The sequence below is a fragment of the Lycorma delicatula genome, chromosome 5, assembly GCF_047948215.1.
Source record: "Lycorma delicatula isolate Av1 chromosome 5, ASM4794821v1, whole genome shotgun sequence".
Lineage (NCBI taxonomy): Eukaryota > Metazoa > Arthropoda > Insecta > Hemiptera > Fulgoridae > Lycorma > Lycorma delicatula.
In genome coordinates, this window is record NC_134459.1 from 71,146,643 (window position 1) to 71,159,757 (window position 13,115).

At 30.2% G+C, this 13,115-nt stretch overlaps 1 protein-coding gene across 2 annotated transcripts in view; it reads right to left on the minus strand.

The window, feature by feature from the left end:
• LOC142324450 (Fanconi anemia group A protein homolog) overlaps positions 1 to 13,115 on the minus strand; it is a 57,469-nt gene that overhangs the window by 19,556 nt on the left and 24,798 nt on the right. For both annotated transcript variants that reach the window (XM_075365280.1, XM_075365279.1), the window contains exons 10-11: positions 10,726 to 10,857; positions 6,521 to 6,753 (exon numbers count right to left, since the gene is read on the minus strand). In XM_075365280.1, the coding sequence (XP_075221395.1) occupies positions 6,521 to 6,753; positions 10,726 to 10,857 (365 nt within the window). The remainder of the gene's footprint in view (positions 1 to 6,520; positions 6,754 to 10,725; positions 10,858 to 13,115) is intronic.

Genomic DNA, 13,115 nt, shown 5'->3' on the forward strand with positions numbered 1-13,115 from the left:
GGACGGCACGACCGTGTTCCATCAGCACATGCAATTAAAACATGGATATCTAATTTTGAGGAAACTGGTTCGGCAATGAAAAAGAAACCTCCAGGCCGTGAGCGAACCGTCCATACACCGCAGAATGTTCAAGCTTTACAAGATGCTGTCATACGAAGTCCACATCGGTCAATCCATCGTCTCTCAGCATCTTTACAATTGCATAGTTCAAGTGTTCGAAGAATGTTAGTGAAGGACTTGCAATTCCATCCATACAAGTTGCAGATCGTCCAGGAACTGAAACTGAACGATGCAGTTGTGCGAGCACAATTCTGTAATGTAATGCTTCAGAAGATAAATGATAACGAAGAGTTTGTTCACGAACTGTGGATGTCAGACGAAGCTCATTTCCTCCTCAGTGGATTTGTTAACAAGCAAAATTTCAGATACTGGGCACAAGAAAATCCTACGCAGCTACACCAGCATCTGTTGCACAGCCAGAAAGTGACCGTGTGGTGTGCTATGTCATCTTTAGGTGTTATAGGCCGTTATTTTTTTGAGGATGACAACGGTCTTACGATTACAGTGACGTTGGCTCGTTACGTAGCCATGCTTGAAACCTTTGTTGTGGAACAACAAAAGAGATTTCCACCAATTCTTAACACAGCCTGGTTTCAACAAGACGGAGCAACATCACATACTGCACGAATATCGATGGCAGCTGTATGCCGATTGTTTGTACAACGTGTCATTTCACGAAATGATAACATTAGATGGCCTCCCAGATCGCCTGATCTCTCAGCTTGCGATTACTTTTTGTGGGGTCACCTTAAAAGCAAAGTGCTTCACAGTAGACCTGTTACAACGGAAGAACTGAAGGCAAAGATCCGAGAAGCAATTGCGGGAATTCCAGTTGAGATGTTACATCAAACCACGAACAATTTAACCAAAAGACTTCGTGAGTGTTTACGTAGAAGAGGAGGTCACCTGCAAGATGTCATCTTTAAAAAATAAACTAAAATGGCAACATTTGTACAATTACACGAAATAAAATTCATTTTCTAAAAAAAATTTTTCATTAATGTTATTTAATTTTTTTAATTTCCCGTTTCTTTGAATCACCCTGTACAATAAAAAATCTGATGTGAATACCATATAACTTCCTTGTACGCCTATTACATTACATATAAACATTTTTGTTGCACTTCATTTAAACTTATTTCATTTGGAAGCGAGATACAATCCTCCAATTCTTTAATAAAAAGGAAGTTACACAGTTGCATTTTATAATAGTTTATATATTAATTTTGTTTCACATCGCTCAATCAGATGTTCTGTAAGTGAGAACGTGTCGGATCCATAACCATGGACACATCGGTTCGAATCCGACTTCATACACATATTTTCTAACTTCTTTTTTTTAATTTAAATTTATTAAATTATTAACAATTATTAACCTCTGTAAAAATGTTTGAATTAAAATGAAAAGTTCAAAAAATTTTATTTTACTAATAATTTCTGATTTTTTTAAATTGTTTTTATTGAATTATTAGTTATAGTAAAACTTTTTTTACAATCAAAGGTTAATAATTATTAATAAATCAATATATTTAAATTAAAAAGGAAAAAAGTTGAAAAACCTATGTATATGAAGTCTGATTTGAATCGATGTGCCTTTGGATTTGAAGATCCATTATAAGATCCAAATATTTCATTAATTAAAGTTTTATTTGACTATAACTCTCGAACCAATGAAAATAAGTACCACGTGATATATCATTTAAAAGCTCTCAATGAGGTCTTATTGCTGTAGTTAAGAAAAAGTACAAAACTCAAATTTTTTGGATTTTGGGCTTTTTTGGACACTTTTGGTCCAGTCAATTGCAATCAGGTGCACAACTAGATATTACAACAGTATTGAATCCAAAATTTCATCATCCTATGGCTAGTTGTTTTTAAGTTATACGAGATACATACATATGTATAAACATCACAAAGAAACTAGTCAAAATGGATTCAGGGATAGTCAAAATGGATATTTGCATGAAATTTGTCACGATTACAATACTTTCTTTACTTCGTAAAAAGAAGTAAAAATTACAGTTAAGAAAATTAAAACGTAAATTTATTAAAAAAAAATTGCAATGAATTTTCTTCTGATATAAAAAAAAGAAGATAATAGAAATAAACAAATAAATAAACTTGCAGAATGAATTTAACATAGTGAAATGTGGGCTGCAACTTAAACTGAACAGTGTATCACCCACTTCTAAACAACTGTTTTTCTGAATATATTATGATGAATTTTATTCTTAAAAAAATTAACAGGGCAGAAAATAAGTTTTTTTTTTGCAAGGGCAGGAAACTTTATAAAATATATTTAGATTTTAAAATCTTTATTAGTTCTGAGTTCTAAACATTTTCTGAGTAAAATTGTTTCATATAATTTAGACATTTAATATGGATCAGCATAAACAATTGAAAAAAAAATTAAGGAAAATAAAATCTGATAGAAAATATTAACCATTTTCTGTCATTTTCACTGAAAGTTTCTCTATAAATAAAAATTAGAAGAATGCTGGGTTGATACAGGTAAACTGTATTTACAATTAATAATTTTCAAATAAAGGTACATACAAGGGTTGTCTGAAAAGTTTTGAGCCTAACATAAAATATGTATTTTTTCTGTCATGTATAGTGACACACTTTTTCTAGCGATGCTCTAACCTCTTTAACCTTTCCAAATAGTAGCTGGCATCTTTCTTTGTAAAATAGACATTTACGTACGCAATTACCTCCTTGTCGAATGAAAATCTCTTTCCTTCAAGTGAAACTTTAAGGTTAGGAAACAAGAAAAAGATGCTTAGGGCCAGATCTGGTGAATATGGTGAGTGGTCAACCAAATCAAAGTGTAATTCGTGAATTTTAGCCATGACGATCATCGAAGTGTGAGCAGATGTATTGTTCTGATGGAAAAGAACTTTCTTCTTCTTCAAATGTGGTTGTTTTTTGCAATTTCTTCATCTGTTCTTTGCATTTCTGTTGTTCTTTGCATTTCTTCGTCTTCAGCTTGTCAAGTAATGATGCATAATTACTGTCCCGCTATTTTTTTACCTTTTTGAAGATAATTGATAAACAAAATTCCCCAAAAAACAGCTGCTATAACCTTCCCGGTCAATGGAACCATCTTCATCTGTTTCAGAGGAGGTTTGCCCTTGGACGTCCACTGTTTTGACTGTTGTTTTGTCTCAGGAGTGTAGTGGTGGATCCACATTTCATCTATAGTTATGAACTGACACAAAAAAAATCTGACTTGCTTTTCTTAAAACTGCTCTAGCAGGGCCTTGAAAATATTCATTTGAATGTGTTTTTGGTCCAAAGTGAGCAAAAGCTGAGCCCAACATACGGATAGCTCACACATATGCAATTCTTCAGTTAATAAATGAAAAACACATTCTTTCAATATGCCCATAGCCTCTGCTATCTCTATGAACGTTTTCAATGAATCGGTGGTGGTTGCAGTTTCTGGCCATCATGAATGCTCATCATCAACCAAGCTGGTATGACAATGTTTAAATTCAGCTGCCTATCTTTTCATAGTGGCAAATGATTGGACAGAGTCCCTGTAAACAGCGTCCAACTCGGTTTTAATTTGTTTAGGCTTGTTGTCTTTCAAATGCAAGTACTTAATCATGGCATGATATTCAATTTTTTCCATCTTCTCAAAAACACTCACAATGACTTACTCAAACAACTGAGCATCCAAAATGGCTGAAATTTTAGTGAGTACCTTTCAACACATGCACAAATACATTTCCTAACTTTTGTTGATGAGTGCTACCGTCTTCATGTTGAGGTTCAAAACTTTAAAGTAAAGACAAACCTCATATTGAAAAAAAAAATTCCAAACAAACCATTTCATTTCAGGCTTTTCATCATTCAACAATTAATCGACAAAAAATAATTATGACATAAAAGACCACTAGTTAAGTTTATTGAGAAATTGAACATTGTAGAATTTTATTTCAATGAAACAACTCTGAATTATACGTTTACTGAAAACAATATAATTTTATAACAGATAATTATTTATATTTCTACAGTACCAAATACAAACAAATGGAATTCTGACTGAATGATAGTTTTTAAACACAATAGACTTTGTATTAAAGTCCATGGGAGATAAAAGAGGATGCTCACTATTCTTACAAAGTATTTACTTTAATTTTTTATTGCACTGCCACAATGTTTTATAATAAACACAATTTAGTAGGTTAAATAATATCTTAATTATACAAACAGTTTAAATTAATTTATTAAACAAATGGTAAACAGTGAACATAATCAGTAATAAATAGTACTAAGCAGGTAATGAGATTAATAAAACATTGAACCATGTTTTGGTAAAAAAGGATTTCTGGTAAAATTAAATAGCAAGAATACAAAAAAATTCAGAGTAGGACTGACTAACATTTTGTTCAGTGCTTTGTTTCCATTTACTACTTCAATATCACCATGTTGTTTTATACAGTATATTAGATAATTTAATTATATGCATATCAAAGTGAATTCATTATAATACATTAGAAATGCTAATTATGAATCTTTAGAATAGGAACTGTAATTAATCTATTGTGATGTTTCTTAAAATATCAATTCTCGTATTGTAACTATTCTGCTTACCAGTTAATTTATTAATTATAATTTATTTATACCTGCCACTGGGCAAAGAAAATTATGTAACATTTTTTAGATATCACCATGAATACTACCAATTTACTAAAGATTATTCTTAGAAAATTATATTTATCAATATCAATAATTCTTACTAAACACAAATTACTAAAAGAATAAACAAATTTTATTATGAGAGAAGCAGATAAAAAGAATACTATTTCTAATTCTGGGATTCTCTAGATCAATTGTATTTCAGATGATTCATAATTAATAAAAAGTTAATATTATTGTTATCATCTAAACTATTTACATATAAAAAATGCAATTGTAAAAATTGATATTGTAAAAATGATATTAAAACGTTATAGAAAGATATCAGCGATACTTTAACAATCTGTATTGCAATATTCCAATCTGTATTTCACTGATGGACTAACTATCATTTAATCCATTCAAAATTGAAATACTGTAAAACTTGTTTTGCAAGATATTTCTTTAAAAAAATCACAGAAGCATTTTTAGAGAAAATGATACAATAAAGTTCAGTGTAAGGTTAGCTGTAAAACTTTTCTTATTAAGGTATTAAAAAATTAACATTCATCCAGTAGTTATAAAGTTACATCTTTTTGTAGACACTTCCCAATTCAACTAAAAGGTAGTAAAACACTAATGTAGTACCTCTTATTAATCCAACAAAACTAGAAAAGTACACAATTTAATTTGATCCTAATTGTGATTAAGCTGAAATTGTAATAAATTAAACATAACTAAAGATCAGTTTGAACTACTTAGCAAATGAATGCATAAATTGTACAGTACACTAACTAATACAATGAAAGATGTGAATATTCAGAATTAAAAACTGAATTGTATGCTTTTAAAATGTCTCTACAGAACACAAGAGTTAGTAATGATTTTTAAAAAAATATCAAAAGATCAACACATATGTTCTAATCACGTGTGCAGTAATGTAAAAAAGATTAGTGCTTTGTGATGAATAATGTTGTTTGTTAAATGAAATTGGTTAAATGTTTCATTTTACTATTAATAAAATTACATTAAAATGGAATACTCTATCAAATAATTTTTCAAACATAAGATGTTTTCTTTTTTCATTAGTGTAATCTTTTTTGGAATAAAATATTTTATTTTGAGGAAAATGTTTCATTAACACGCATAAGAATAGTCAAGCACTTTCATTTAATTCTCTATTTGATGAGTTTCAAATAGAGTATTATGACTTTTGATGACACCACTTTGAAAAAATGGTGATTGTTCGAAATTATTTGTACCTTTTTTATGAAATTTGATGAAGTAAATCCTGAAGTTCATGGTCAAAAACATATCTAAAAATTTAACATATTACCCTCATTTTGCACCTTGGAAAAAACCTTTATCACATGCTTTTTAATGAAAGTTAATTAAGAATGTATTGTAATGTAAAAAAAAAAATGGAAGGATTCTTTAAAATAATTATACTTTTGTAGTGTGATGATACAAACCTAAAAATATAAACTGTTTTGCAGAATTTTAAACAAAATTGTTTCGTTTATTTAGCTACTAATAAAAATGTGCAAATAAAAAAATTCTGATTCATCTATCCTTATCAATAAGTAGATTACTCACCTTTATCTATACTTAGAAACAAACAAAAAATTAATTTAAATGCAAAATTAAAAATGACTGATCTATGATATCAATATGCTATCTACTACACTGATTATCTGGCCTATTGACTCTTGTTATGTTGAGGGTCAATTTATTCCTTTTTATTTTTTTCTTTGATAAAAAATTTGTGAATACAAATAAATTTCAAGAGCAGAAATAAGGAGAAAAAACAATAAAAAAAGAAATCACTACTAACCTTTTAACCCAGTCCATGTACATTGCATAAGGACATTTTCCCAAAGCATACAGCTTTTCAATAAATAGATACCTTGGGTCTTTTTTGTCAAGTACTGTCTGTAATAAATCTGCAAGGAACACACGCTCATAATAATTACGTCGGAAAACATATGCTTCAAGTATTGTTTTCATTACTTTCCCTGTTTCTTTGAAGTGTTGGAGAACTCTTGCAATATCAGATTCTCTGCCTTCCTAAAGTGCCAAGTAAAAAATAAAATAACACCAAGAAGAAAAGAGTAACAACAAAAAGAAACTTAGGTTTATATTAAGCTCCAATTTAATTATACTGGGAGATACATAAATAATAGTATAATAATTAAGTACCTTTTCTCATATTGCTAGCTGTTATCTTAACAGCCACTAAACATTTTTTGTAAACATTAAATTCTATAAACTAATTTGCCATAAGATAAATTATATATTATTTTTACGATATACTTCATAATATATTTTTACATTAATAACAATAAAATACAGATAGAAAATCTTGCCGCTAGTATTTTTTAACTAATAATAATTCCTAGTAAATTGTAATTGTTTACTTTTCCTTTATCTACCAAAAAACTGATCGTCATAACATTTTTTACAAAGCCATTAATATTTTGATTGAGTTCAAAGACAAACTAGATTACTCAGTATTTAAATATCTAGCATAAAACATATACAAGCAAAAATATTTTTCTCATGATGTCTGACATAGTTTATACTTCAATTTACTTAAGTTTTAGTGGCTGAGTAAGTGTACATGTATGTGATACAAGAGCAGTTCAAGACCTTGTGCCTAAAATGGTCTTGCACTTGAAATTTTAGAAATAGTATTTATATTCCATAGAACCATTAAAATTATTAACGATCTTGTTTATTATTTTGTTAAAAAATTTATGTCAATTTCAACTTTGGACATAAACAAATGCAAACAAATTCAGATATGTTACAAAGTATGTTAACAGCTGAATTTATACTCAAGTTTCAGTTATCTGTTGTTCTGTTTGTAACGTTGAAAGTAGTTAAACATGATTGCTGTCAGTCTTTATTGAAACAAAAAATTTATTTTGTTTTTATTTGTTTATTATACAATACTTTTGAGAAGTCCCTGTACCCTTCCTAGCAATAAACATGTTTCTGTTTTGAAAGTTGTGTGATATTAGGTTTCTAAGAAATAATTTCTTTGCAGCAGTTACACAAACTGCAGTAACTTTAATTATAGGGATACCCCTGGCTCTTAAGGTTACACAGAACTTTCACTTGTTTTCTTGTTTCAGTTGTAAAGCCTTAGTTAATGTGAGTGGGTGTAGTTACAGTGTTGAAGAGTGGTTGCTAGCATATGAAACCATTTTGACCAGTTTTTGTGAATGAATTATTGGATGGAGAGATGAACAGCATGTTGCAAACTACTGTGCTTATTAGTATAATTTCCAAATTTGGTGTCTCGCACAAGATTTTTGTTTTCTGACAAATGTTCAATTTATCACAGTTCATGAACCAGGAATGTGGTTTTCTGGGCTAAAGAGAATCCTCATTTTGCGTGCGAGTTGGATAGGTATTCATCAAGTCATGATATGAGCCAAGATTGTAATACTTGTTTGAACCACATTTTTTTGAAAAGTATGTAAATGATGCTTCTTACTAGCAAATGTAGGAAGGATGGTTAATACCTCAACTTGAAGAGAAGTATATCCTGAAACGTACCTGGAAATAAAAAGACAGAGTTCCAGTTCATTTTGGTCTTCAAGTGCATGATTTCCTACATGAATAATTTTCAGGCCGCTCGACTGGCCATGGTTCACAAGCATCACCAGCCCCACTGTAATGGCCTTGACTCTATCACATCTAACACAAGGTGCAGAATAATCAAGACTTATATATCTTAATACTGATAGGAACAAGTAAATGATTGTGGAACAGAGAGGAATATGCACATCTCCAGGTTTGCATGTAACCAGTTAACTTAAGACAAAGGCAAGCTTTAAGCACATTTCTCATTATATGCGGGTATTTATCAGTTGAATTCTGTTATGTCATCACTTAATGTTAGTGAAGAGTTTTCATTTATTAGATATCACAGATCATCTATGTGGACATAGAATTGCCTACAAGATATAATTTGCTTATATATATGGTTATTCTCTAAGTTCATGGATATAAAAAATCACTTATTTTTACACTACTTTTAATCACTGTGTCGAAAACTTCTAGTAATACCCAGGTAATTTACATTCCTTAAATAATGAATAGGTTATTTCATTTTTCAGTTAAAACTAAAGAAAAAGTTTACAATCCAGAAATATGACCTTTGGAATCGCCTATGGAGCTTTTGGAATGAATATAATTAATTTTTACATGGGATTATTACAAGGGCAAGTCAAAAAGAGAAAGTGAAATTAAAAAATTCAATATATTTATTTGTACTTACATAAATGGTACATGTTTTAATTTTCAACACAATCCCCTCCTACTTATATGCATTTATTCCATCTTTTAATGAGCTTTTGAATTCCTTTCTGGAAAAAAGTTTTTGGTCTGGTGTGCAGAAAATTTTTCACCGCTTCTATGGCCTCTTCATCAGATTGACAATAATTCCCTTGCAACTCTTTTTTTAATGGGCAAAAAAGATGAAAATATGGAGGGTGGTCCAGCAGCTCAAAACTGAGATCTTGAAGGCAAAGGACTGTTTTTTTTACCATACGAGGCCCTTATCCTGAAGCAAAATCACGCCTTCAGAAAGTTTACCATGTCCTTTGGATTTGATTTTTTTGCTACAGTAAATGCAGTAGCTCACAGTGGTTGTCACTGTTTACTGATTGACCTTTAGGTGTGAAGTAAACCAAAAGTGAGCCTTTCATATCCTAGAATATCGTCATCATCACTTTCTACAGAGATCTGAGTTTTGAACTTTTTTGCTGTGGGAGATGAAGAATGTTTCCACACTAAACTTTGTCACTTACTCTAGGGTTGAATGTGATAGACCTTTGTGTCATCAACGGTTATTATTTAAGAAATGAGTCTCCTTCACCTTCATAACGTTTCGAAAGCTTCCGGAAAATTTTCAAATAATTCTCTTTGTGGATGATGGTCAATTGACGTGGAACCCAGCAAGCACAGACTTTTCGAAAGTTTAAAGAAACATGGATGATTGAAAATGCTGAGCCATGGCTTATATTCAACTAACTTGCAATGTCATCAACTGTAATTCATCGATTACTGAGAATCATCTCTTTAACCGCTTCAATAATGTCATTAGTCTTTGAAGTGGAAGGCTGCTGTTAATCACACAGAGAAGTCCTACCATTTTTAAAACGATCAATCTATTTGTAGATCTTGCTTCTGCTCAAACAACTCCATATTGCTGCTGCATTTGATGAATAATCTCTGCTGGTTTCATTTCTTCTGAATTGAGGAAACTCATCACTGCTCGCATTTCTTCCTTGGTACAGACAAAGGAGTACTCATTTTAAATAGACTTTTCAACACAATCACAAATAGCTAACAATGAAACAATACTTTTAATGAGTAGCTGGTAGATGTTATGAGTTATAAAGTCTAGACACAATCCATACCTCTAGTCATGATCTAAGATCTAATCCAGCTACGTCTAACCCAAAATCGTTACCGGGACAATAAAATACTAGGAATGTGAAGTAAGCCTCACGCTGCAAACACAAGAGGAAGTTTTTATTTTTTAATATTATATATTTTTTTTATAATAATGTTTTTTATAAAATTCCCCAAATCTAACTAAACTTATTTATATTTTGTTCTAAATTTTTTTTTTAAAATTTTTATTTAAAACAAATGTATTTTATTTTTAAATCATATTTAAAAAAATAATAATAATCTTTTACAGTGTGTATCTTTAGTGTCATAAGTTAAAAAACTTAAGACTATAAGAACCATTTAAGAATGTTATAAATAGTTTAATATAAAAAATAGCCATGAAAACTGTATTATGCTGTTAAGCAGTCATAGCCAGTATACACAGATATTCAATTACTTGTATAAAATATATTATAATTTTTGTTGGAAATTTTAATACATAAAAAAGTATCTATATAAAATTTATAAGCCACACAAAAGGCACAACTGGGCCGAATGCGACCCATTGGATCACGGGTTGGACATAACTGATCTAATCCATATAGATCTAAATAGTTTACAATTAGTTACCTTTTCAGTAGTTTTATATTCACCAAATAATCCTATAAAGTCTGTAGATTCTTTAAGATCAGCTAGACGTGTTTTTGCAAGCATTATGTAATCTGACAATGCTTCATGGGCACCTACTGGTGCTGATGGTACCTAAGAAAAAAACAAGGATATAATATGGAGTAATTAGGGGCCATACAGGATAATAATTATATTACATTTAGAGCCATAACCTTAATAGTTGTAGACATCCTAACATGAATCATAAGTTGCTTCTGAAAATGAAATACTCACCCTTAAAAATATATTCCATACCAGGCTTACTTGGAAAATTGAGAAGCAAAGTGGTTTTCTGTTGTCTTCTTCACCAAGCCAAATATAAGACTACGTGTCATTGTGCTAAGCTCAACAAAACACAGTGGCTGACATCAGTCCTACCAGTACCACCTTCATTCTGTTTGCCAGATAAATAACTCATAATAAGAAATAATTATTTATTGAAATTTATAATAGCAGCAAATTTAAGTAGATTATCTATCAATACAAGACATATAGCTAAAAAAAAAAACAAAGGATAAACAGAAAGTATTTGAAATAAGTGACATAATATAAATATACTTAATATGCTGCATAAATGGCCCTTTCCTTAAATGGAAGATGGACCAGAGAATTCTATTTGGCAACAGAATGGTGTGCCTTCTTACTGGCATAACTCTGTACAGGATCGGTTGAATGTTGTTTTCCCCAACTGCTGGATCAGTTGCATGGACGTAATGACAGAGCTTGTTTGCAGTGGGCTACCAGGTCACCCAATCTGACACCATGTGATTTTACTTATGGGATTTTATAATGTATCTTGTGCATGTCCCTTCACTACCTACTGATCTACCCAATTTGAGACACAGGAGTGAAGCACCTATAGCTTCCATTACTCCAGGTATGCTGTGGATAACATTGGTTTATTATCAAGGTGAGGGATAACCAAAGATTAAAGGGTTAGTGTGAAAGAACGGGAGAACTATCCTGTTCACAGAATATCAGTTTGATTATTAATGTTCAATTTACAATCACAAATTCTTATTAATTTGTTTGGATATTAAATATTTTTTAGCACCTGGATGAGACATGCCAGAATGTAAGTCCACAAGTGACAAGTAGAAGTCAAACTGAATTATACGGATTAACAAATTAACTACAATCTCCATAAAATTAGCAGAACATTTTGTGCAATTCTATGTACCAGCTCCTTAATATGAGTAAGGGTTGCCTCTGTTTTATTTACAACTCCTTTCTACTCAATTAACATCCACTTAGTGTTCTTATTTTATTACCGATCCACACAGAATGATTGTTACTTCATAACTTGAGTATTGATTGAAGTGGATACGTGTTTTTATGATGTGGTTTTTTTTAGGCTAGCTTTTTGAAAACGTTAACTAATAAAAGTACATTTATTTTCATTTAACTATTTTTACCATAAAATGACAGTAAATGCATAAATTTGTAAACAACATGTGCATTGCATTGTTACTAAAAAAAAAAAAATATTAAATTCATGTAACTAACATGAGAAATTATTTAACATTTTCTCCTAATTTCATGCGGTATGTAATTATTCAATATACACATACTACTAGCTTATTTTTAATTTTTATCTCTATAATGAAAAGAGTAGTCCATGATTATGATTTGAAATGTTTATATCACACAATTTATATCGAAAATACAATTTTCTAATCATTGCTAAAGAGGACATTTAAAGAATTTTTCAGATAATAATACTAGTATATCTTCTGGTCCATTACCACCTTAATGTACCTAACTCTTAGTACTCACTTTCTTAATAATAAATAAAATGCCCATTCATTTTTTTTAAATTACTCTCTTTCACATCACTAATGACGGTGGTGTAATTATAAAATACTTTTACAATTTGTAAAAGTATCTGCAATCCTATTATACTAGCAAATATTAACCTGTTTAGTTTCTTGTAACTCAATGTCAAGTTCTTTGAATAGTAATAAGTGTATTCAGTACAAACAGTAAAATTTGAATCTTCAAGCATGACTCCGTTCACAAAAGAAGTCTCCTTTTGAATAAATTTATTATGAAAATAATTTATTTAACAGGTTGTTGTGATATTTAGAACTTAAAAAACTATTTACTGTTTGGTTCTTTTGTAACTTTATTCATTCTGTGCAGAAGTACTGACAAAGTTTTTTCAAATTTTTTTGAAAATTACACACAATTACTACTTGCATTAAGATTTGCATAACACAACTTTCTGTATTTTATTTTATATTAAATAAAATATACTCCATAAATATATAGAAAATTATACATAATTAAAAATGACTAAAAATTATTACAGTTAAAATGAATGACATGCCATACAGAATGGAGTTCTACAA